Raw genomic sequence first — 25,164 nt, forward strand, 5'->3', positions numbered from 1 at the left:
ACCTTTATTTACTTTAATTTCACCACTTTAATTTCAAATGATAAAGCCTGCCCCTTCCTACTTCACAGGGCAGATTACAAAGATTAGAAATGAAGCGGCAAAGGCATATTTACCATGACAATGAGATTTTCTGAGGTGGGACCTAAAGCTTCTAAGGATTCTGGTTCGTCGGTTGGCCTCTTATAGTGAAAAGCTGTCCCAGCAACATCGAACTTCCTAGGCCAGTCAATAGTCCAGGCACCATTAATATAGTAATCATCCCCTTCAGATTTTAAAGCTAAAAAAAAAAAAAAAATCACTGTCTACCTAAAAATGTGAAACTTCATTTACCACAATGTCACTCATTGATCATTGCACTGAAGTGTACAATGAATATCTATTTCCATTTCGAGATGGGAATCTTTTTTTTTTTTACAGACAACACCAACAATTTATTTTTTGTTACTTAGATATACATTGTGAAGTGATTTCTAATGAGGTGCCAGGAATCCTACCACAGAAACAGAAATATTTAGTAATCTCCAGCCACCGTTGGTAGAAATTCAGTAAGTACATTCTTTCTCATAGATAATGATGCTATATAATTTGGTAAAGTAGAAGTACTATGATTCACCTGCCAGTGAATTAGTGTCTCAGAAAATACCAAAAAATGCATATTAGATTATTCAAAGTCAATAAAAGTTTTCCCACAAGAAAACATCAGACTCAGACAACTTTGTACAGAGTAGTTCTACCACACATTCAAGGAAAAAATAATTTCAGTTTTTCACAAAACTCTTCCAAGAGGATAGAGAAAGAGAATACGTCCAATCTCCTTTTATGAGCCCAGCATTTTCATGTTCAAACCTGGCCAGTCAAATAAGTAAAAATTATGCAACAACAGCACTCTTGAACAAACATGCAAAATGTAAGTAATTAAATAAAATATTAGCAATTGGCATAAAGTAATATAGAAGTTAATACATCAGAAGTAAAGTAAGCTTATCCCAGGATTGCAATGCTGGTTTAATAATAGAAAATCAATTAATATACTTTTTCATATTATTAAAGGAAGAAAGGCAGATGATTACCTTAACAGAGGCAGAAAAAGCATTTTAAAAAGTTCAATATTCATATATGATTTAAAAGAAATTTTAGTAAACTAGGAAAGCGTGAAACTTCGTTAATTTTATAAAAGGCAAACAAAAACACTCAAACAAAAATGTATAGTAAACATCAAACCTAAAGATGTAATGTTGAAGGCATTTTCTTTAAGATCAGGAAAAAGTTAAGGATGCCTGTTACCATCACTTTTATTCAACCATTGACTGTGGGATCTAGCTAGTGTAACAGAGTAGAAAAAAAAGAAATAAAGGCAATGAGGAAGGAAAAGAAGAGCCAAAAGACTCAGTTTTTTTTTTTTTAAGATGATATAATTTTCATCTTAATGTAAAAAATCTAAAAGAAATTATAGAAAAATAAGACATTTAATAAGAAAGTTCGGCAAGTTTTGATATAAAAATCAATATATGAAAGTCAGTTGTATTACTACATCAGGAAGAGCAGTTATAAAGCAGTTTTAAATAAGGACATTCTCAGTGGCAACGAAAAATATAAAAATACTTAGTAATAATTCTATCAAAAGGCAGGCAAACCCTTAGTGGAGTTAATTATGAAATTTTAATAAAAATCATCAAGGCTGATCTAAACAAGTGGAGAGAAATAACCTGTTCTTGTAAAGACTCAATTTTGCCTGTATTAAGCTATCGATTTAGTGACTTTCAATAAAAATTCCCAAATGGTTGTAGAGAGCACTGTGGTGCTGCAGGGCCTGGTAGCACTTATCAGCAGGAGGTGGAAGCAGGGAGAAGAGGAAGGGATCAAAAGTTCACAGAAGTGGACATTCAAAAGTGGATATAGTATATAAGGCAAAAACCCTATCAGCTGACTATATTCTACACAAGGGCCTGAAAGACCTTCCACTTATTAGAACAATAAAGAACGTGCTGGGGCTTCCTTGGTGGCGCAGTGGTCAAGAATCTGCCTGCCAATGCAAGGGACACAGGCCCGAGCCCCGGCCCGGGAAGATCCCACATGCCGCGGAGCAACTAAGCCCGTGCACCACAACTGCTGAGCCTGTGCTCTAGAGCCTACAAGCCACAACTACTGAGCCCACGTGCCACAACTGCTGAGCATGCACTCCACATATGTATCTATTAACATATTATAGCAATCTAATAGCATATTAGAATTGGCCCTGCACCGCAATGAAGAGTAGCCCCCACTCACTACAACTAGAGAAAGCCAGCGCACAGCAACTAACACCCAACACAGCCAAAAATAAATAAATAAATAGATAAATAAATAAATAGATAAATAGATAAATAAAAGAATGTGCTGGTGAGACAGGCACCAGCATCACTGAGATGCTCTTCTCTTTAAGCTTGGAACTATCATTACAGAACTGGGCTCGCAGACAGCAATGGGGATGATCCCAACATACTAGAGGCCAGGCGGTATGGCGTAACCATTAGAATGGAGGTGGGTACAGTTATCACAAACAATAACAAATTAGCATGGCAGTCAGGAGTAGTCATGGAGATATTTAACAGAATACAGTCTTCCAAGGGGCCCAAGAGATGGGCACTTTTCTGATCCAGACCCACTGAGCTTAAGCAGAGGCTGGGTGACCAGGAGATAGGATCCTACAACATCACAACACCACAGCACTCAGTGGTAATTTTTCCTCGCCTTTCCTCAAAGGACGTAAAAGCCATTACCAGCAGGGAAAGGGAAAATCCAAATATACTGAGGACTGTTGGGCACAGGGACTGAGTTGACCTGAAGTGGCAAATGGTGCCCCTTGTTTAGGATAAGACCACGTAGAAGTAAAGTAATAAAAGGAATTTTGACCCAGGTCCAGCTCACAGAGTGTCCACTGAGTCCATGAATCCAGTCAGTGGTCATTTCTCTCAGACCTGAATTTAAAATGGAAACAGGGGGCTTCGCTGGTGGCGCAGTGGTTGAGGGTCCACCTGCCGATGCAGGGGACATGGGTTCGTGCCCCGGTCCAGGAAGATCCCACATGCCACGGAGCAGCTAGGCCCGTAAGCCATGGCCGCTGAGCCTGCGTGTCCGGAGCCTATGCTCCGCAACGGGAGAGGCCACAACAGTGAGAGGCCCGCGTACTGCAAAAAAAATAAAATAAAATAAAATAAAAATAAAATGGAAACAGTATACTTGGTAGCTGGCATAACCTTCACATTTATCTCTTGATCTGTAAAATAACACCTATCCCAGTGGGGAAGACCAGGTTGAAGTCTCTGAAACTTCTCTCCTTCCCCCAGCTAAAACAGTAAACTACAAACAATATTGCATCTTGGAGTGGGGGCGGGGGTGTGTGTGTGTGGATTGCCAGAGATGAATGCTACCCATAAGGTCTTAAAGTGTGCAAGGGTGGTGGTCTCTACCATATACCTATTTACTTCACTTGTGTGGCCCCTACAGAAACTAGATAGATCTTTTTGGATGATAGTAGTCTGTTGCAAACTCAACCAAGGGGTACTGTTGCTGTGCTGGATATAGAGATGGGATTCTTGACCATTTTCTTAATCACAAATTAAAATAGTAATTTTCCATGTGAATGTCAAGAAGATATTAAGTATTTATAATGTTATTGATAGAAAGGAATGAAAGGCTTATCTATAGGAATAAAAATGTGGAACTAGCAAGGGAAATTATGACTAAAGGAATAACTGGGGATGGAGGTGGGGTTAGAGAGCAGATTTTCCTGTCCAAATATTAAGACAGTAATTATACAAATATGGGGTGGGAACAACCTGTGGTATGGTACACAGATGGACAGAACAACAGAACAAAATGGACAGTTAAGAAATAAACAAAAGTACATATGGGAATTAATATATAACAAAGGAAGCACCCTAAATTAGTAAAGGAAGGATAACAAGAAATGGAACTAAGACAAAAGACTAGCTTTTTGGAAAAAAAAAATGCTGAATTTGTCTCATTCTTTATATAAGAATAGATACCACAACTCCATTCCTAGGTATATATCCTAAAGAAGTGAAAATAGGTACTCAAACAAATATATGTACACACATGTTCATAGTAGCACTATTCCCAATAGCCAAAGGTAGAAACAACCAAATGTCCATCAATGGACATCCATCAATGGATGACTGGATAAACAAACTGGGGTATATACAATACAATGGAATAACATTCAGCCATAAAAAAGAATGAAGAACTGTACATGCTTCAATGAGGATAAGACTAAAAAAAAATTACACTGAGTGGAAGAGGCTGAGGCTAGACATAAAAGGTCATCTATGCATCTATTCATAAGAAATATCTAGAAAAGGTAAATCTATAGGGACAAACAGCAGACTGGTGGTTGCCAGGGGCTGGGGAATGGGAAGTAACTGCTTACTGGACACCGGGTTCCTTTTGGGGTGATGAAAATATTTTGTAATGTACTAAATACCAGTACGCTGTTCACTTTAAAAATGTTTGAATTCTATGTTATTTGGATATTACCTCAATAAAAACAAAGTTTTAAAAAAAGAGAGAAAAGAATAAATACCAGATGGGTAAATATTTAAATGTAAACATAGTTAAATCATAAAATGGTAGGAGAAAATGTAAGAGTACTTTTTAAAAAATAATATTGGGGTATTGAAAAGCTTTTCTAAGCATGACCAAAACCTCAGAAAGTATAAAGAAAAAGATTAGTAGATATGCATGCATAATTTTTTAAACCTCTATAGGAAAAAACATATAAAAAAGTTTAAAAATATGTGATAGAAAAAGGGTTATTAGCACTACTATACAAAAACTTCTATAAATAAATGAGTGATAATTTTGATAATGATTATCATGCTTTGACAGTGACAAACATGTCAGTTTAATTTTTTTGTTAGTATGCTAGCTTCTTCAAAAACTTTATCAGGCCAGATAAACAAGAAGGCCCAAAGGACTAAAAGGGTCATGATGCAGAGAGTCTCTGACTCTCTGGACCTCTGCCACTTGTTCTTAAGAGTATAGACCATTTTCATTCCCCCCACCCCCATCTGCCTGGCAAATATATCTGTACTTTCTTGACTTCACATATGTTATAAAATTCATTTGATTGTCAAAAATAAATCTAATTAATCTTTTGAGATAAGAACATGTTAACGAAATTTAAGGATTATTTAGTCTTAAATTTGTCTTGTATTTAAAATTTTTTATTTTCAACTCTCACAGTAATTCTCTGTCTCATTTGAAACATCAAAATTACTTGGTTATATAGGACATCTGAGCCTGTATCACATGAAACAGTAAAAATAAAAACAAAACCTCTAGCAGCTTTGAATTCTCCTTCAATTTAAGCTCTCACTTTCCATTTTCCCATCTACTCACTTAAGGAATCCTAACTCACCTTTGCTGGTACCATAATGTAGTTCAGAAAAACACCAAACATTTAAGAAGGACTGAATAAGAATTTACTAAGGGAGGAGGATGTGGCATTATGGACAAAGAATTATCAAAGGGAAAACATCTGATGTCTTATTTTTGTTTTGATTCTTGCTGATGCAGAAAAGAATCTAAAATTATGGTATAAAAATAAAGGAGTCTTCCTTTACTAAAGGAAGGAAGAGCCTGATGATACTGGTATTCTACCTAAAGATGCATTCTAGATATAGTCTTATTTTTAAAAGATTTAAGGAAAAACAGGTGGTATTTTAAGGGGAGTAAGAACTCAACCAGATTTCATAAGGGTCTCTGCAGAGTCTAAATCTGTCTCAAGGGATCAAACATCAAATAAACAGAATTTCCACTTCTTTACAGAGGAAATAACTGGGATTGGACTTGCCCTCCAATTATAAATAACTAGAAAACTCACAAAATATATGAATCAGCTGTTTTTAGACATTGGCCAGGACTGTGCAGGACTGTGACACAGGCAAAAAGGAACACAAGGTGAGTCTCATAATCTCCCTAGCTTTCTGCCTGGAGGCACTTTCTGTCAGTGTAGACCATGAGAACCCAAGCAGAGGATGGTGGTCTCACTGAGTTAAGGAGACAGAGATCAGAAACTGGGAAGGCTAAGATACTTGGAATTTGCAGAACCAGAGAATTAGAGTAAAAGGAGAGAATCTGTTGCTGAATAGTAATCCATATATGCATAGGATAAAATTCCATGAAGCCAGGCCAAAAAAACCACCAAAAAACAAACAAACAGAAACGAAAACAAAAAACTAGATAACCACAAGCAGAAAAATTTCTCGAGAAAGAATTCAGAGAGTTTCAACCACTAGGGCATTCAGCAGAGAATCATGCCTTTTTAGTAGGGCTGAGCAACTCTAGAATTAAGGCTACTCTGGACTCACCTAAACAAAGCTCAAATACAAGCCTCAAAGATATCAAGCTCATCAACAAGTTAGTTAACACTCTTTAAAGGATAAAACAACAACAACAGCAAAATCCAGACTCTCAATAAAAATATATTCACAATGTACAACATCCAATGAAAAATTACTACAACTGGCAAGAAAGGGGAAGATATGGTACAAACCACGAAGAAAGCCAAGTAAAAGTAACAGACTCAGAAATGATAGAAATTATGGAATTAGCAGAAAATAACTTTCAAACAGCTATTATAAATATACTCAAGGATTTTAAAGGAAAACAAATATAATGAGAAAAAACTGGAAGATATGTACAGATGGATGCTCAGATCTACACAAAGAAAGTATGCCAGATACAATAAATATGTAGGTAAATAGAAAATAATTTTTCTTATTTTTAAATTTTTAAAAAGGATAACTGACTCTTTAAAACAAAAATAATAACAATGTATTGTAGGGTTTATAACATATGAAAAAGTAAAATGTGTTTTTAAAAAATAGCACAAAGGATGGAAGAAGACAATGGAAGTAAACTGTTATAAGCATCTTGCATTATACATAAATGGTATAATATTATTTGAAGGTATATTGTGATAAATTAAAGATGCATTTTGTAAACTCTAGAGCAACCACTAATTAAATAGAAAAAAGAAGTATAGCTAATAAGCCATTAGTAGAGTCCAAATGGAATACTATAAAACACTTGATAAACCTAAAAGAAGATATAAAAGGAGAAAAAAGGGAAAAATACACGGAACAAATAGAAAAACAGCACAATGGTAGACTTAAACCCAATGATTTTAACAATTACATTAAATATAAATGATCCAGACGTGGAGCTGACAAACTATGGTCCACCACCTGTTTTGTAAATAAAGTTTATTGTAACACAGTCATACCCATTTATTTATGTATTATCTGTATCTGCTTTCACACTACAATAGTAGAACTTAATAGCTGAGATAGAGACTTCATGTCCTGTAAAGCTGAAAATATTTACCATCTGTGCCTTTACAGAAAAAGTTTGGCAAGCCCCCCATTTAGAGACTGTAATTGAAAAAGCAAAGATGGTTAGATACAATAAGAAATCAGAGTCAAACTACATGTTGTCTAAAAGAAACATATTTAAAGTTCAGAAACACCTACATGTGAAAAGTGGATGGATGGAAAAGAATTTACTATGCAAGCCCTAATCAGAAGAAATCTGGGTGGCTAGATTAGGATCAGTCAAAATAGATGAGGGTCAAAGAATATCATCAGAAATAACGAGGAACATAGGATAATTATGAAATGCTCAATACATCAAGAAAATCTAACAATCTTAAATGTCTATACACCTAACAACAAACTCTGAAAATAAATGAAGCAAAACCTTACAACTAATGGGAGAAATAAACAAATCCACAATTCTAGTTGGAGATTTCAACATGATTCTTTCAATATTTGCTGAAACAAGGAGGCAGAAAATAAATAAAAATGTATAAGACTTGAACAAAACTGTCAACCAATTTAATCTAATTGACATTTATGGAATACTAAACCCCATACCACCATAATATACATTCTTCTCAAGTCCACATGGAATATTCACTAAGAGATACCATATTCTGGGCCATAAAAACACACCTCAACAGAAGAACTAAAATCATACAAAGTACCTTATCTGTCCATAATGGAATTAAGAAAAACCCCCAAATATTTGGAAATTGAATAATACCTTCTAAGCCATGCGTCATATGGTAAATAAAATATTTTAAATTGAGCGTTGGAAAAAAATATATCAAATATATGGGATGAAGTTAAAGCAACGCTTAGAGGGAAATTTATAGTGCAAAATGCCTATTTTAGGTTAGAAAAAAGATCTTTAAGATCAATAATCTAAGTTTCTATCTTGAGAAGCTAGAAAAATAACAAATTAAACACAAAGTGAATAGCAAAAAGGAAAAAATAAAGAGAAGAGTGGGAATCGATGTACTGGAAAATGGAGAAATAACAGAAAAGTCATTTAAACCAAAAGCTTGTTCTTTGAAATGATCAATAAGGTTAATAAACACCTCACTAGAACAATCAAGAAAAAGAAGATACAAATCACCAATGTGAGGAATGAGAGAAGAGCCATCACTACAGATCCTACAGGCATTCAAACAGAATAAGGGAATATTATGCACAGAATTATGCCAATGAATTCAACAACTTTATATCTATTACAGAAACTGAATTTTTCATTAAAAACTTCCCACAAAGAAAACTCCAGCCCAGATGGCTTCACAGTTGAATTCTATCAAACATTAAGAAATAATACCAATTTTACCCAGACTTTTTCAGAAAATAGAGAAGAAAGGAATATTTCCCAACCAACTTTATGAGGACAGGTTTATCCTAATATAAAAACCAACAAAGATGTTATAAGACTACAGACCAATATCCCACATGAACATAGATGCAAATATTCTTAACAGAATATTAGTAAATCAATGGTAACAATACATACAAAGGATAATAAATTTATGACAAAGTGATTTTTATCCCAAGAATGCTAGATTGATTTAACATTTGAAAACCAATCAATGCATTTACTATATTAACGGGAAAGGGAGGAAAAAAAATAACACATGATCATGCAGTAAACCTCAAAACCTATTCATGAAGAAAACTCTCAAAACTAGAAACAGAAGGGAACTTCCTCAACCTGATAAAGGGCATCTACATAAATCTTCTAGCTAACATTATATTTAGTGGTTAAAAAAAAACAAACAAAAAACCCCAAAAAACTGAATTCTTTCCCTTTAAGATAAGCAACAATAAAAGGCTGTCCAGCCTCCTCACTTCTATTCAACATTGTACTGAAGGTCCTGATCACTATTATAAGGCAAGAAAAACAATATAAAAGACATAAATATTGGAAAGATAGAAGTAAAACTGCCTTTGTTGAAGGATGACATGATAATCTATGCTGAAAATCCTAAGAAATGTACAAAGCAACTATCAGAACTAATACATGAGTATAATCAGGACACAGGACATGAGGTCAATACAAAAATAAATCAATTGCTGTATAACAACTGACAATTCAAATATGAGATTAAAATATCAATATCATTTATAATAACATCAAAAAGCATGAAATATTTAGTGATAGATTTTTTAAAGATCTATATGTGCAAGATGTGTACACTGAAAAATAAGCATTACTGAACAAATGTAAAGACTTAAATAAATATACAGGTAAGTCTTTTCACGTATTGGAAGACAATATTTTTAAGATGTCAATTCTCCCCAAATTGATCTATAGATTCCAAATAATCTTTTTGTAGAAATTGACAAGCTGATTCTAAAATGTATATAGAAATGTAAGGGACCTAGAAAAAAAAATTATTTTGAGAAAGAGGAACAAATTTGAGGACATAATGCTTCCTATTTTCAAGACCTAATGGAAATCTCTATTAATCAACACAGTGTGGTTTTGGTTTAAGGACAGACATACGGAACAGAAATAGACCCATACATTCATGTGCAATTGATCTCTACCACAAATGTCAAGGTAATTCAATGGGGGAAATAACATTCTTGAACAAAGGGTGCTATAGTAATTGAATATCCATGTGAAAATAACTGAATTTCAATCCTTACTTTATACCTTACATAAAAACTCAAAATGGACCATATATCTAAATGTAAAAGCTAAACCCATAATTTCTCTAAGACACATTGAAGACAATCTTTGCAATCCTGGGGTAGGCAAAATTTCTAAGATAGGATGTGAAAGCACAAACCATGAAAAAATTAATACATTAGATTTCATCAGAATTAAAAGACACCATTAAGAACAGAAATAAACAAGCCACAGATTAGAAGAAAATATTCATAAACATATATTTGAACAAGACATAACTAGAATATATAAAGAACTCAGAACTTTATAAAAAGAAAAAATGTAAAAATAGGCAAAATATTTGTTTAGACATTTTACAAAAAAAAAAATCTACATGGGTAGAGTTAAAAAGACTGACAATACCAAGTACTGACAGGATGTAGAGCAACTGGAACTCTTTTACATTACTGGTGGAAATATAAATGATACAATCACTTTGGAAAACAGTTAATTTAATTAATTTCTTATAAAGTTAAGCATGTACTTATCATATGACCCAGTGATTTCACTCCTAGGCTTTTTATCCAGGAGAAACGAAAACATATGCCTGCACAAAACTTGTCTATGAATGTTCAAAGAAGCTTTATTCATAATAGTTGAAGACTGACAATGACCCAAATATCCATCAACAAGTGAGTGGATAAATAAATTATGGTATATCCAAACAATGGAATACTATTTGGCAATAAAAAGGAATGAACTTCAGATACACTCAACAATATAGATGAATCTCAAAAACATTATGTTATGAATGAAAAAAAAGCCAGATATAAGAGTGCATACTATATGATCCTATTTATGTGAAATTCCAGAATAAATAAAAGTAAAATAATAAAATGTCAGAAAAGAGATCAATGTTTTCTGAGGCTAAGGCTAGGGGGACTTGACTGCAAAGGGTAATGAGAGGATGTTTTGGAGTCATAGAAATGTTCTACATCTTGGTTGTGGTATTTATATGTATATCTATATCTATATATATATAGAGAGAGATACAGATAAAATTGTAAATACTTTGTGAACTATACACTTATAATGGATGCATTTTATTATATGTAAATTATACCTCATTAAAATTGATTTAAAAAAATCAACTATGGGGCTTCCCTGGTGGCGCAGTGGTTGAGAGTCTGCCTGCCGAAGCAGGGGACACGGGTTCGTGCCCCGGTCTGGGAAGATCCCACATGCCGCGGAGTGGCTGGGCCCGTGAGCCATGGCTGCTGAGCCTGCGCATCCGGAGCCTGTGCTCCACAACAGGGGAGGCCACAACAGTAAGAGGCCCGCATACCGCAAAAAAAAAAAAAAAAAAAAAAAAATCAACTATGGGACTTCCCTGGTAGCACAGGGGACATGGATTCAATCCCTGGTCTGGGAAGATCCCACATGCCGCAGAGCAACTAAGCCCATGCACCACAACTACTGAGCCTGCACTTTAGAGCCCGTGAGCCACAACTACTGAAGCCCACTCACCACGACTACTGAAGCCCAAGCGCTCTAGGGCCCGCGTGCCGCAACTACTGAGCCTGCGCACTGCAACTACTGAAGCCCATGCACCTAGAGCCCGTGCTCCGCAACAAGAAGCCACTTCAATGAGAAGCCCGTGCACCACAACGAAGAATAGCCCCCGCTCACTGCAACTAGAGAAAGCCTGTGCACAGCAATGAAGACTCAATGCAGCCAAAAATTTAACCAAAAAAAAAAAAAAAATCAACTAACCCAGTGAAGAGTAAGCTATAAACTACTAATTTTTTTGTTTAGTTCTTTCATGTGGAACTTCTTTTTAACATGAAAGTGTTCTACCTCAAAGCAGTATGTCTTTTCCTTCATGATACTGTGGTGCTTTTCCTCATTAATTTTTAAAATCTAGCAAAATATGCTACTTACCAATATAATTCTTTGACATGGCAACTTCTCTGACTTCAATGTGAACAGAGCCTCTTGGTATCTGCACTACTTCCATGTAGCCTGGAACACAGAAGACAGCCAGTAATAAGCAGCATCTGGAGCTTTCATCAGAAAATGAGTGTTTAGTAAGCATTCAGTAATAACAGTTTCCTTATTCTTCCATGCTTCCTTTTGTACTTTATAAATTGTGAATAATGAGCAAATTCCCCTTTGGGTTCATGAATACATCTAAGAGTATTTTTCTTTTCCTCTAAAATTATCTCAAGATATCTTTAAAGTCTCAAGATATATAATATTGGTTCATTTTTTTTTTCCCTCAACACATGGCGCCCACTTCAAGGCTCTGTGGGAATTCCCATCTTAAAGAAACGTGGCTAAATGAAGTCAAGTAGAAATGGAATAATATGTCCTTAAAATATCTAACCTGAAGCCATATTTAATATTTAAAGGACTGAAAGCAATTTGGGGGAAAACCATTGTCTGCCTGAATAAAGAAATTTTTAAAATAAGGGGGGAAATCAAATATTTTGGCTATTCCAAGTACACCAGAGGTGTGAGGAAGAGTTCTTTCTACACACTCACCTCCTCTGGGCAACGAATCATTGAAGAACCCTTCAATGGCATCACATGTGCTTCCATCCCCTCCACAGACTCGACATCTATCTTCCCTAGCATCGGATCCCAAAATATTATCACAACCTACATGCTGAAAACAGAGAAGAATATTCAGTGTGTCAAAAAGAGGAGGAGCTCTTGGACCCACTAACCAAATGAATATAACTTATTTATTTACGTGTTTTTCCAGTACAGGAAATCTAAACAGGAAATACTTTCCTCTTTCCACTTATACCTTCATTCCCTAAGTAATTCTAGCTAACACTTCTCAACACGTAAGTTTAAAGAAAAAAATTCTGATTTCCCCAGGAATGTACACCTGTATTTCTAGCTTAGACTTCTTCTTCATGTATGGATACCAGGCTCCAATTCTTAAAATATTGTAATTTGTTGGCAATGGGCTCTTACTTATACCCTCAATTAAGAAATGCAAGAACTAAGAAAAAATGGCATATGGTCCTACACAACAAGGGTTATAACAACAAGAGTCTTGACTGAGCACTATGGTTTGCCCTTTCTAAACCACTGGCTCTTTTGGATATCCAATTTTTAGTGTTAGTGTCAAGGATTAGTTGTGGAATTCATGCCTGAGGAAATCTCTAAAAATGAATGAATACCTGTTTCCATTAGCTGAATAAAATTACCATAAAGAAAAGGAGATATAAACATGAAATTTTATTGTAGAAGCTGAAATTCTACCTTTCAATTTTGTATTTAATCATAGAAATGTGGCCTTCATATATTTTTGGCATATTTGGGCACTTAAATTTGTAATTTGACTTTTAGCCATTAATACCAGGCATGCAATGTCTGAATATAACCTGTGCCTGGGTCTTGGTTATCTGAAAAACATTTTTATACCGTCCCAGAAATAACTTTTTCTTCAAGTAAGTAAATAAACACACACACACACACACACACACACACACACACACACAGTGCAACATCAGATACATTTGGAGACAAGTTAACCAGAAGGACAGAAACTTGCAAGAAATTATGAGACTAACTAAAATAGACAGTGTTTTTTTATCTCATCTTTCTCAGTTTCTGGCATTTAGTTTTATGTTTCTCTTTAAGGTCAAACAAAAGCAGACAAGGAAAAAAGTTAAGAAAACAGTGTTTTTGTGGCTAATTTCTTATGATAAGATTCATACACAGGTCTAGGAAAATACCATGGATTTGCTCCTGCAATTCCCAACTGTTCTGGTTAATTCTCTGAAGTAAATGCATTAATAAGAGTAATTCTATAGCAAAAACCATTATAAATGCTTCAAAAGAAGACAAAATGGGAAGAGCATAGCTGTTTTACACTTTGAGGAAATATTTTGCTATGAAATATATCAAATAATCTTTCATTGAGAACACACAGTAGACATATGAATGAGCTGAATCCTCATTCCCCCTCTTTGCTATCATCTTGTTTGTAAACAGAAGAATAATGGAAATTAAATTCCAAAATATCTTCATAGCTCTAGCAATCCCTATAAACATAACTAGAACACCAGAATAAATCACACTTGCATGGTGCTTGAAGGTGAATGGATAATTCTACCTTTAACTATGTATATTTCCTTACTGAAAATTAAATTAAAATGCAGCCCTTTATTAAAAATTAGCATAGTATTAATTACGAGCTACTATATGAGAAAAAAAGACAGAAGTCTCAAAAACCCCAACAAAAAGCAATGAAATTCATAATCTGAGCAACCTTGCATTCTCCATTGATACAGATATCCAGTGAATCTGCATTGCACTGAGTCCCATCAATCACCGCAGGGGCACGTTCAGTGTAGAAATTGTAACCTTCAGCCAAGCAGTTTAACGCACAAGGTTTTACCCCACCTGGACAAATATAGTAGAAGAGAAATAAATGGAGTGGTTCTCCTAAGGAACAGTGATTCAGTATCATCCACAGCATATTTACGATTGATAACAGACCATCACTCTCTGACTATATACCTAGATGTGTAGGTTTCTTTTCTTCTTTGCTAAAATTTCATGTTTACTTTCATTGCTTGTGCAACTTGAAGGAGGACCTGCTGAGTAATCTTAAGGTTTTAAAATTTCAGGTATTTCCCATATATATTTTCAATATATTTTAGGTCAAAAGGGATTGCAGTGGAGGTAACTGAATGTTGAAAAAAATGGATGAAATAAAAGCAATTTTGAAAAACTAAAAAAATAAAGTTTAGGAAGGCCTTGAGAATGACTTTGTATGACAAATAGAAATTTATGCAAATTATATCACTTGTTACTGAATACGATACAAAAACTGCTACTTCAAGCAGAGATATGGTAATTATAAAATAAAAGTAAACTTAGAGCTGCTTTAAACATATATTCCATGAAAGTGGCTCTAGCATGGAGATAAATTCTTATGAGATTAGCAAGTCAAAGATAAAATTAATTATAGCACTAAATTTGAAAAGTTCTTATGAGATTAATAAATCAAAGATAAATATTGGGTTGGCCAAAAAGTTCGTTTGGGTTTTTCTGTAAGATGGCCAACCCAATATTACATAGCATCAAACATTTTTAGTTTAAATAAATTGAATAAAAACTAAAAGAAATAAACTTGAATAATTTTTTAAAAATCTAACTTTATATTGTGAATAAATGCATACACTAACTTGAGAATTTTCATTTTGTAACTTGAAATTTGTATTTCAATAGCTGTGTGTGTATTTCAAGGTTGACGTGAAAAATAGGTATAAATAGTAGCAATTTTAAAAAAACAAGCAGATTACATATCATAACTTCTCAGTATATTGGAAAAGTAGCAATCAATATGGATTTATTTTATTCAAAACTGAACATAAAAAAGCTATTTATAAAAATGTAATTATTGATTAAAATTAGGACTTAAAAATACTTTCTGTTGAACCTTTGTTCCATGATGTTTAAAACATTTTGGCCTTATTATAATGATCTGATAAAATTTCTTTGAAATAAAGAAGACTTCCTCTAAAAAAGAAAATTAGACAGAAAGATGAAATGACATGCCTAGGTCTTAGTGAAGGCAGAAACCAGGTTTCTACGGGGTGAAGTAAAAGAGAAGTCAACTGAGTGATGGAGACAATGATAAATTATAGAGAGAATAATTGATTAAAGTAGATCACTGTTACAGTTGACTTTTGTCATGTAAGAAGATGGCCCAATATTGTCAGACATTGTTTTTTCAAGAGGAGATGAAAACCTAGACTTTAAAAATATAAACTCTTGGGCTTCCCTGGTGGCACAGTGGTTGAGAGTCCACCTGCCGATGCAGGGGACACGGGTTTGTGCCCCGGTCCAGGAAGATCCCACATGCTGCAGAGCGGCTGGGCCCGTGGGCCATGGCCGCTGAGCCTGCGCGTCCGGAGCCTGTGCTCCACAATGGGAGAGGCCACAACAGTGATAGGCCCACATACCGCAAAAAAAAAAAAAAAAAAAAAAAAAAAAAAAAATATATATATATATATATATATATATATATATATATATATATATATATATATAAACACTCTTCTTGGAAACTCATAAAAAGTTTTCAAAAATACTGTGGAGGCTAAAACATGTATATAAGTAAAAACGGTTCCTGAACTGCCAGTTTAAAACCTCTGGCTGAAGTCTGTGTTTTCTTCCATTTTCAATGTCTACAGGCTATAGAACTTCTATATAACATAATGTTATTATTAGGCTTAGGTTAATGATACATTTTGCTGTACTGAGAACAGAAATAACAAGTAATAAATAAAATAATTTCTTCCTGAACTGATAATCAAGGTATTATATTTATTTTTATAAGATTCTCATGAATAAAATTGCTCTAAATTTCCACAGATCTAACTGGGATTTTTTTTTTCATTACTACCCAGTGTAGTTCTTTCGCCATTTTTTATTGTAATGCTTTGGAATTTAATGCAGCTTTTTATGCACCAGACTATAAAAAGAGAACATGAGTCTTTTATTTACACAATTTTAGTATTAATTATGTAAGGTAGTATTTGATAGGCAGAACACATAAATGCTCTGGTTGTATTCCTTAGCCCACTGCACTGTGTGATAATAATACAAATATATTTATTCTTCCTTTATTGCTGAAGATGTGTTCAGCTTCCTCTGCTACAATAAGTTTTCAGAAGAGGTAATGTTATTATTTCAAGAAGGGATTTAAGATGATTCTCTGAATGGAAGGTCACATTACCAATTACCTTCAGTAAAGCTTATTATGAATTTAGGGTTAATTTACAAAGCACACAATTATCTAGATGCTAATTATTAAATCTGTGAATTATTTCAGAGACTTACTTCTACAGTAAGACAAAACAATCCCAAATGTATATGCACCTAATAAAAGCAATTCAAAATACATGAAGCAAAAACCTACACCCACACACAAAAAGCAAAGCCATAAAACAGTTGAAGATTTTAACACACTTCTCTCAGGAACCGATTAAAAAACCAGAGCAGAAAAAAATCAGAAAGAATATAAAAGATCTGAACAATACTATCATGCAGCTTGACCTTGTTATCATATAGAACACTATATCCAACAACTGGAGAAAACACATCCTTTTCACGTATACATAGAACATTCATCAACCTGGACAATAAGCTGTATCATAAAACAAATTTCAACTATTTTAAAAATTTAAATCATACAGAGTATTCTCTGATCATAATGTAATTAAATGATAAATCAATAACAAAAAATCTAGAAAAAATCAACAATTTAGAAATAAAAATAACACAGTTCTAAATAACCCCTGGGTCAAAGAAGAAATCACAATGTAAATAAGAAAATATTTTGAACTGAAGGAAATAAAAATACATCAAATGTTAGGAATGCAGAACAGTAAAATAAACCCCTCTCCCCAAATAATAATAAGAGCAAAAAATTAATTAGAAAAAAAGTACTAAAACCAAAAGTTGATTCTTTGAAAAGAGTAATAAAATTGATAAACTTCAAGCAAGAATGATCAAGAAAAAGAGAGAAGATACATATTATCAATAGCAGAAATGGAAGAGTGTATATCACTACAGAGCCTATAGATACTAAACAGGATAATAAGAGAATGGTATTATCAATTATCTGCGAATAAATTGGACAACATAGAAGTAACATAAATTTCTTGAAGACACAAATTCAAAAACTGACATAAGAATAAAAAAATCTGAATAGCTCTTTATCCATTAAAGGAGTTGAGTTTGTAATAAAAAAATTATTTTCACAAGAAAATACCGAGCCTAGATGGTTTTATTAGTAAAATCTATTCTAAGGAAGACATATTATCAACCCTACAAACTCCTTCAAGATAAATAAGGATTCTATTTCTGGAAGCCAGAGTAACTCTGATACCAAAACTTATCAAAAACATGACAAGAAAAAAATTTACAAATCAATATTCCTTATGAAGATAGATGTAAACATCCTTAATCAAATATTAGCAATTAAGCCCAATAACAAGATAATAAATAAAAAGATAATAAATCATTATCACATGGGGTTTATCCTGGGAGTAAAATGTCAGTTTGACCTTATAAAATCTATCAACTAAGTCACTATATTAACAGAATAAAGAAGAAAAACACATATAATTAATACATGCACAAATTGTACTAAAGGGCCAAGTCAGTGAATTAAGGCAAGAAAATAAAATAAAAAGGTCCAAAGATTGAAAATAATAATCTCTATTTCCAGATAACATGACTATTTACCAAGAAAATTCTAAACAATCTACAAAACAACTATTAGAACTAGTAAGGGAATTTAGAAGGGTCACAGAATACAAAGTTAATATGTAAAAATCAATTGAAACAATTGAAAATAAAAAATTCTAAACTTTTATTTACAGTAGTGTCAAAACCATAAATTACTCAGGAATAGATTTAACAGAAGATGTGCATGACCTTACACCTAAAACTATAAAGCATAGCTGAGAGAAATTAAGGAAAACATGGAGAGATATACCATGTTCATAAATTGGAAAATTCAATATTGTTAGTATATCAGTTTTTCCTCAATTGATATAAAGATTCAACATGACAAGAATCATAAACCCAACATGTTCTTCTGTAACCATTAACAACTGATTCTAAAATTTATATGGAAATGCAAAGCACTTAGAATATACAAAGGACTCTTAAAAAAAAGATCAAAGTAGGAGGAGCTTACACTACCCATGTCCAAGACTCTACAGTTAATCAAGTCAGTGTGGTACCAGCATAGGATTGACAAATAGATCAATGAAACAAAATAGAGTCTATAAATACACTAAAAATACATACCATACCCCGAAATTATTTTTAGACTGTAGATCTAAATATAAAGATCAAAACCATAGGCTTTTAGAAGAAAATATCTTCCTGAGTTAAGGTAGGCAAAGATTTCTAAGACAGGACATAGAACACAATGACCATAAAATTTAAAAAAAATAGAATTCATCAAAATTAAAATCTTATACTCATCCAGAACACCATTTAAAACATAAAGAAAAGCAAAGAAAGTAAAGAAAGCCATAGGCTGTGAGAAAATACTTGTAAAACCTATCTGATAAATGAACCACTTGAGAATAAAAAGATAAATAACCAATTTAAAAATAGGCAAAGGCAAGAGGCACATGCTGCTCAACATCACTAATTATTAGAAAAATGAAAATCAGAACTACAATGAGGTATCACCTCACACCAGTTAGAATGGGCATCATCAGAAAATCTACAAACAACAAATGCTGGACGGGGTGTGAGAAAAGGGAACCCTCTTGCACTGTTGGTGGGAATGTAAATTGATACAGCCACTATGGAGAGCAGTATGGAGGTTCCTTAAGAAACTAAAAATAGAATTACCATATGATCCAGCAATCCCACTACTGGGCATATACCCAGAGAAAACCATAATTCAAAAAGACACATGCACCCCAATGTTCATTGCAGCATTATTTACAATAGCTAGGTCATGGAAGCAACCTAAATGCTCATCGACAGATGAATGGATAAAGAAGATGTGGTACATATATACAGTGGAATATTACTCAGCCATAAAAAGGAATGAAATTGGGTCATTTGTAGAGATGTGGATGGACCTAGAGACTGCCATACAGAATGAAGTAAGTCAGAAAGAAAAAAAAAATATCGGATATTAATGCATATATGTGGAATCTAGAAAAATGGTCAGATGAGCCGGTTTGCAGGGCATAAATAGAGACACAGATGTAGAGAACAAACGTATGGACACCAAGGGGGGAAAATGGCGGGGAGGTGGGAGTGGTGGTGTGATGAATTGGGCAATTGGGATTGACATGTATACACTGATGTGTATAAAATTGATGACTAATAAGAACCTGCTGTATAAAAAATAAATAAATAAAATTCAAAAAATAATAGGTAAAAGATTTGAACAAACATTTTATAAATGAGGATATATAAATGCTCAATAAGCACATGAAAACGTGCTCAACGTATTCAATGATCAGAAAATGCAAATTAAAACTTCACTGAGACAACATTATACACCCACCAGAAGATGACTGAAAACACCAAATGTTGGCAAGAATGGGGAGCAAACAGAACTCTTATACACTGTTGATGGGAGTGTGACTGGTACAATCGCTTTGGAAAAACATCTGGCAGTTTCTTTTAAAACTAAACTCACAGCTACCCTATTGCCCAGCAATTCCACCCCTAAGTATTTACCCAAGAGAAATGAAAACATATGCCCACAAAAAGACATACACAAATGTTCATAGCCACTTATTCATAACAGCTGAAAACTAGGAACAATCAGGTTTCCATCAATAGCAGAATGGATAAACAAACTGGTTAGTACAATGGAATACTGCTCAGCAATTAAAAAAGAATGAACTAATTACATTTGCAAGGACATGGATGGATCTCAAAAACATTAGGCTTAGAGAAGCCTTGGATAAAAGAGTAAATATGCCATGATTTCCTTTACATGAAGTTCTGTAACAGAAAAAACTAACTGATGGTAAGGAAAAAAATCAGAACTGGTTGCCTCTTGGAAGTAGGTAGAGGCAGCTACTAAATGGGAAGAAGTATGAGGACTATGAGAATTTTGGAGGTAATGGTAATGTTCTATAACTCAGTAAGGTTTTACAGGTGTATGCATTTGTCAAAACTCAGGGAAAGTACAGTTAAGTTTTGTGTATTTCATTGTACATAATCTTCCCTGAAAAGAAAAAAGAAAATAAATATTGAACTGTGGTTAAACTTATACAAGCTGAAGCATCTAGAGGAAAGTATACTGATGACTACAATTTACTTTGAAATGCACCTGAAAAATAGAATAAATTAATGAATGGATAGAGAGATGACTAGACATGTAATAAAGACAGTATATTAAAAATATTAATGATAGAATCTTGGTGGTGGGCAGATAGTTGTCACTGCAAAATTGTTTTAATATTGCTCTATGTTGGAAAGTTTTCAAAGTAAGATGTTGGGGGAATTCCCTGGTGGTTTAGTGGTTAGGACTTGGTGCTTCCACTGCTGGGGCCTGGGTTCAATCCCTGGTTGAGGAACTAAGATCCCGAGAGCCATGTGGCATGGCCAAGAAAAAAAACAAAAAACTAACTAAGATATTGGAAAAACAATAAATAAAAGTTTTTTTAAGAGTACATTCTATTTTTCTAAGAGAAAATTTTAACAAAATTTAGTTTGTATTTTGGGAGTGTAAGAAAACTTCTTGTGCTTACAGAGCAATTAGCGTCTGATACTTGCCTAAAATAAAGAGCAAAAAATGTTTCCCTGAAAAAGAACAATAATCATCTATGGAAAGATCCTTGGTCTGTGACCAAGAAAGACACAGATTTTCCTGGCCTCTTTTGAGTTGATTTATATCATTATAATTTGTTTTTAGGGTGATAATTCCACACATTTAATAATTGTAAATTATTATAATATAATGTCTATACACCCCAAGGAAGTCTCAAGAACTCAGAAATATTACTTGGATTTACATTATTTCTAGGAACTTTGTACCTTGTTAAATAGAATTGGGTTTTAAAAAATGATTTCTGATCATTTGTACTAACATATTAACTTTATTACAGGGAAACTAAAACACGAGACCTTTATAGTATTAGAAGCACTTTCCTGTGATTTACAAACACTAATCTTTACCAGTATGTATATGAATGTAAGGCATGTTTGTATGTATTTATATATTCCTTTATATTTGCAAAGCTCTCAAGCATGATGAAAACTCTGCCAGGTTATACATTACCTCCAGTATAGGGTTTCCAGTTATAATACTTCCCACGGAAAGGCATATTGTCAAAGTCTGCACACTGTTTCTCTCGAAAATCTCGGGCCCCCAAAGGACATGGCTAAAATAAAATAAAATCATAAATAGTATGATTGTTGAAAAATACCAAAACCAAGGGACAATGTCCCTAAAATTAAAAGTGCCTGAAGTCCATCACATTAGCTTACTCCCTTATTCTCTGGCTATAATTCTGGCATTTGCTTTACTGTTTTACAACCAGTATTATGACTGAAGTGTCTGAATTGTAATCTTAGCCACAGAAGAAATAACTGAAGTAACTTAAACAAAGTTAAGTGTTAGACAGTTTCCATATAACTTTACACTCAGACGCATCTCATAGTCCACTTTGCAATCAATCCGTCAGGTATCTCCTTATAAACAGACATAAAAACTAGATGAAGAAACTAAAACACAAAATCCTTTTCGGTAACAGTATTTGAGGTCCAGTTGCCACAGCTACTCCCAGCTCTTTATTTTAAGAAATCAAGAGGCAGGTTTGTAACATGACATTCAGCACTATTAATTGTGGTTTGGATCCCAACTACTATAGCTGTTTACTGTCTAGCCCTGACAAAAACCATATTTTAAGATGTGGAATGAACTGGGCAAAATGCTAGGCCTCACGTCTAAACACCTTTAAATTCAAGGAATTCGGATTTATTAAGATTTACATTTAATCTATTAACATCACAGAAAATAAAATACTAAATTTTCAAAACATGTACATGTGTTGGGTGGTGGAGGAGAGAAGGATGTTGAGAGGGTGAAGAGAAGATTATTTGTTTTTAAAAGTTTGGAATGCTTCTTCTACCTAAGTTTTTTAGGGAAGAAAATCTTGCCAATCTAGTTAGGTCTGGATTTCAAATACCACAGGGCCATCCTAAATTTAATCTTAAAGTTCACAAAGAATTAAAAGTATAACTTCTCATAGTGTTTGAGGAAATATGACCTAATTTGACTTATCTTTTAGAATTCTGGAGCAGTAGCACTTAAAAATCAAAGTACTGCTTTTGAAACATGGGTGGGGAAAACATTTCCCTTAAATATGACAGAACAAAATAAGTCATTAGATAAAAGTCTCAATTGTGAATAAATGGCGAGTATGCCACAATCTTAGAGATCATTTTGAGGACATTTTACTACCCTCCCTTAGATCTCTACATTTACTTTATACAGTTTCCTGAGATCAGTACATTGCAAATGGTCCCTTGAAGCATGTGCAAAACTAATAGACCACAAGGTGCAAATATGTGCATGGTCATCATTACTTCCTATATACTGTGGTTAAAATTTCTACCATATCAAGTCCAAAGCCTCATATTCTGAAAATAGTGACAGCAGGTCTACGTTCTGTTATGAGCCTTGCATTTTAAAATATTTTCTGCACATTAAAATATGACACTGCAATGCTAAACCTAATGGTTCTGCCTGTCGAATTATCCTTATTTACCTTTTAAAAAATGAAAACTATTTACCATAGGTTACATAGTGCATGACGCTGGAAGGATATGCTTCCAGGGTCTTTTGTTTCATGGTGTGCTTATCTTTGAAATAAAGAAATGCTTCCCTTTACAAGCCATTTTCAGGAAATCCCAGAAAATGACCAAGGTTGTCAGTGGCTTTGTCATGTAGCAAGACTAGTTTTTAAGCAAATATCATCAATTTAATAAAACACAGGTAATTTGAAATCTAGCCACAAGTTTTCACATAATACTTAAGTATTTGTAAAGCACCAACCACCTAAAACTTTACCCAAGCATGACTTTCAATCTATTTGGAGTAACAAGATAAAAATGGAAGAGCTACAGCCCTATCTCAGGCAATAAGTATATGACAGCGCATTATAGATTGTCTACAGGTGCTATATATAGGTGAAAGATCAATGCGTCATGTGATTAGTTAGGGAAATATTTGTTGAGGAAGAAAATCTTGAGTATATTATAAGAATTATAATAAAGTATCATACATACTTATTCTTTATAATATTACAAAGTATTATAGGAACTGAGCTGGTTAAGAAAGAAAAAGGACTTCTATTAAAAATGAAGCTAAGTAAAGCCATGGGGACAGGAAAGAAAAGGTCATATTTTGGGAATAGTTGGACAACAGCTATCCCGGATGAAAGAAAGGAACTGTATAGAAGCATAACAGATAACATTTCATAGATAAGGACTGGTTAAAAAAAAAAAAAAGCCCTGAATTAATAAACTAAGGCACTTGAGGGCCACTCACTTAAAACAAAACCAAACAGGGACTATCCCTGGTGCTCCAGTGGTTAAGAATCCACCTTCCAATGCAGGGGACGCAGGTTTGATCCCTGGTCGGGGAACCAAGATCCCACATGCTGCCGGGCAACTAAGCCTGTGCACTGCAACTACTGAGACTGAGTGCCGCAACTAGAGAGAAGCCCCGTGCTCTGCAACGAAGAGCCCGCCTGCCACAGCGAAAGATCCCACGTGCTGCAACTAAGACCCGACACAGTCATAAGTAAATAATAAATAAATAAATAAAAAGTCTCTCTTCAAAAAAAAACCCAAAATGAACAAAAATCCTATTCTTGACTATCTTGTAATTATTATCCTAGATAGAAGAGAAGTAAAAGGTCCAAAAGGAGGATATTACTGTTTAATGACAAACTTGGATAACATTTCATAAGATTTCTGATCTATTCTTTTCCTGTGATAACCACTCCCAGGTTCAGCATAATAAAAATATTAACAATAAGAACACCTACTTACCTTTTTCTAAGCATTTAGTAAGTACCTATCTCATGGCACACTGTTCAGAGGTCTCTAGATCTGTATCTATTTAAGCTCTCTCAATACTCTCATAAGGTAGTTATAATTAATAATCCCATTTTATAACTGAGTAAATTGTGTCCAGGAAGGCTGCTTAGTAACAGTTTCAAGGTGCAAAGACACTTCCTGCATCTGAGTGGGGGCCTCCTCTGGACTCTCTAAATGCTACAATAGGTTTTTAAGTTCTTAAGATGTACGAAAACCTTATAGGAGTAACTTGGGTTCTAGACCTAGCCTTGTCTTTACCAGCTACAAGTTTATCTGCTCCAAACTACTTTTTTCTTATTTACAAAATGAGAGGGCTGAAAGTAAGGATTTTGGAGTAAGACAGACCTGGATTCAATTCTAACTTATGTATTTAATTCATAGCCCTCAGCAATGTACTTAATTTTCCAAGCCTCATCTATAAACTGGAGATAACACTAGTATTTACTCAGTAGGTGAGGATTCATGTAAATTGTTTAGCTCTTTACCTGGTACTGGTAGCACTCAATAATCATTAGCAGTTGTGTGGTCTTTGGTCTAGGCATCCTTAGA

At 34.0% G+C, this 25,164-nt stretch overlaps 1 protein-coding gene across 1 annotated transcript in view; it reads right to left on the reverse strand.

Moving 5' to 3' along the window:
• The window catches only part of ADAMTS6 (ADAM metallopeptidase with thrombospondin type 1 motif 6), a 266,740-nt gene that overhangs the window by 51,692 nt on the left and 189,884 nt on the right, over window positions 1–25,164 (reverse strand). The window contains exons 14-18 of the mRNA XM_060143008.1: window positions 21,788–21,890; window positions 14,270–14,403; window positions 12,526–12,649; window positions 11,923–12,003; window positions 114–277 (exon numbers count right to left, since the gene is read on the reverse strand). Coding sequence (XP_059998991.1) covers window positions 114–277; window positions 11,923–12,003; window positions 12,526–12,649; window positions 14,270–14,403; window positions 21,788–21,890 — 606 coding nt within the window. The remainder of the gene's footprint in view (window positions 1–113; window positions 278–11,922; window positions 12,004–12,525; window positions 12,650–14,269; window positions 14,404–21,787; window positions 21,891–25,164) is intronic.

This window comes from Lagenorhynchus albirostris, chromosome 3 (genome assembly GCF_949774975.1).
Source record: "Lagenorhynchus albirostris chromosome 3, mLagAlb1.1, whole genome shotgun sequence".
In the NCBI taxonomy this organism is placed as follows: Eukaryota; Metazoa; Chordata; class Mammalia; order Artiodactyla; family Delphinidae; genus Lagenorhynchus; species Lagenorhynchus albirostris.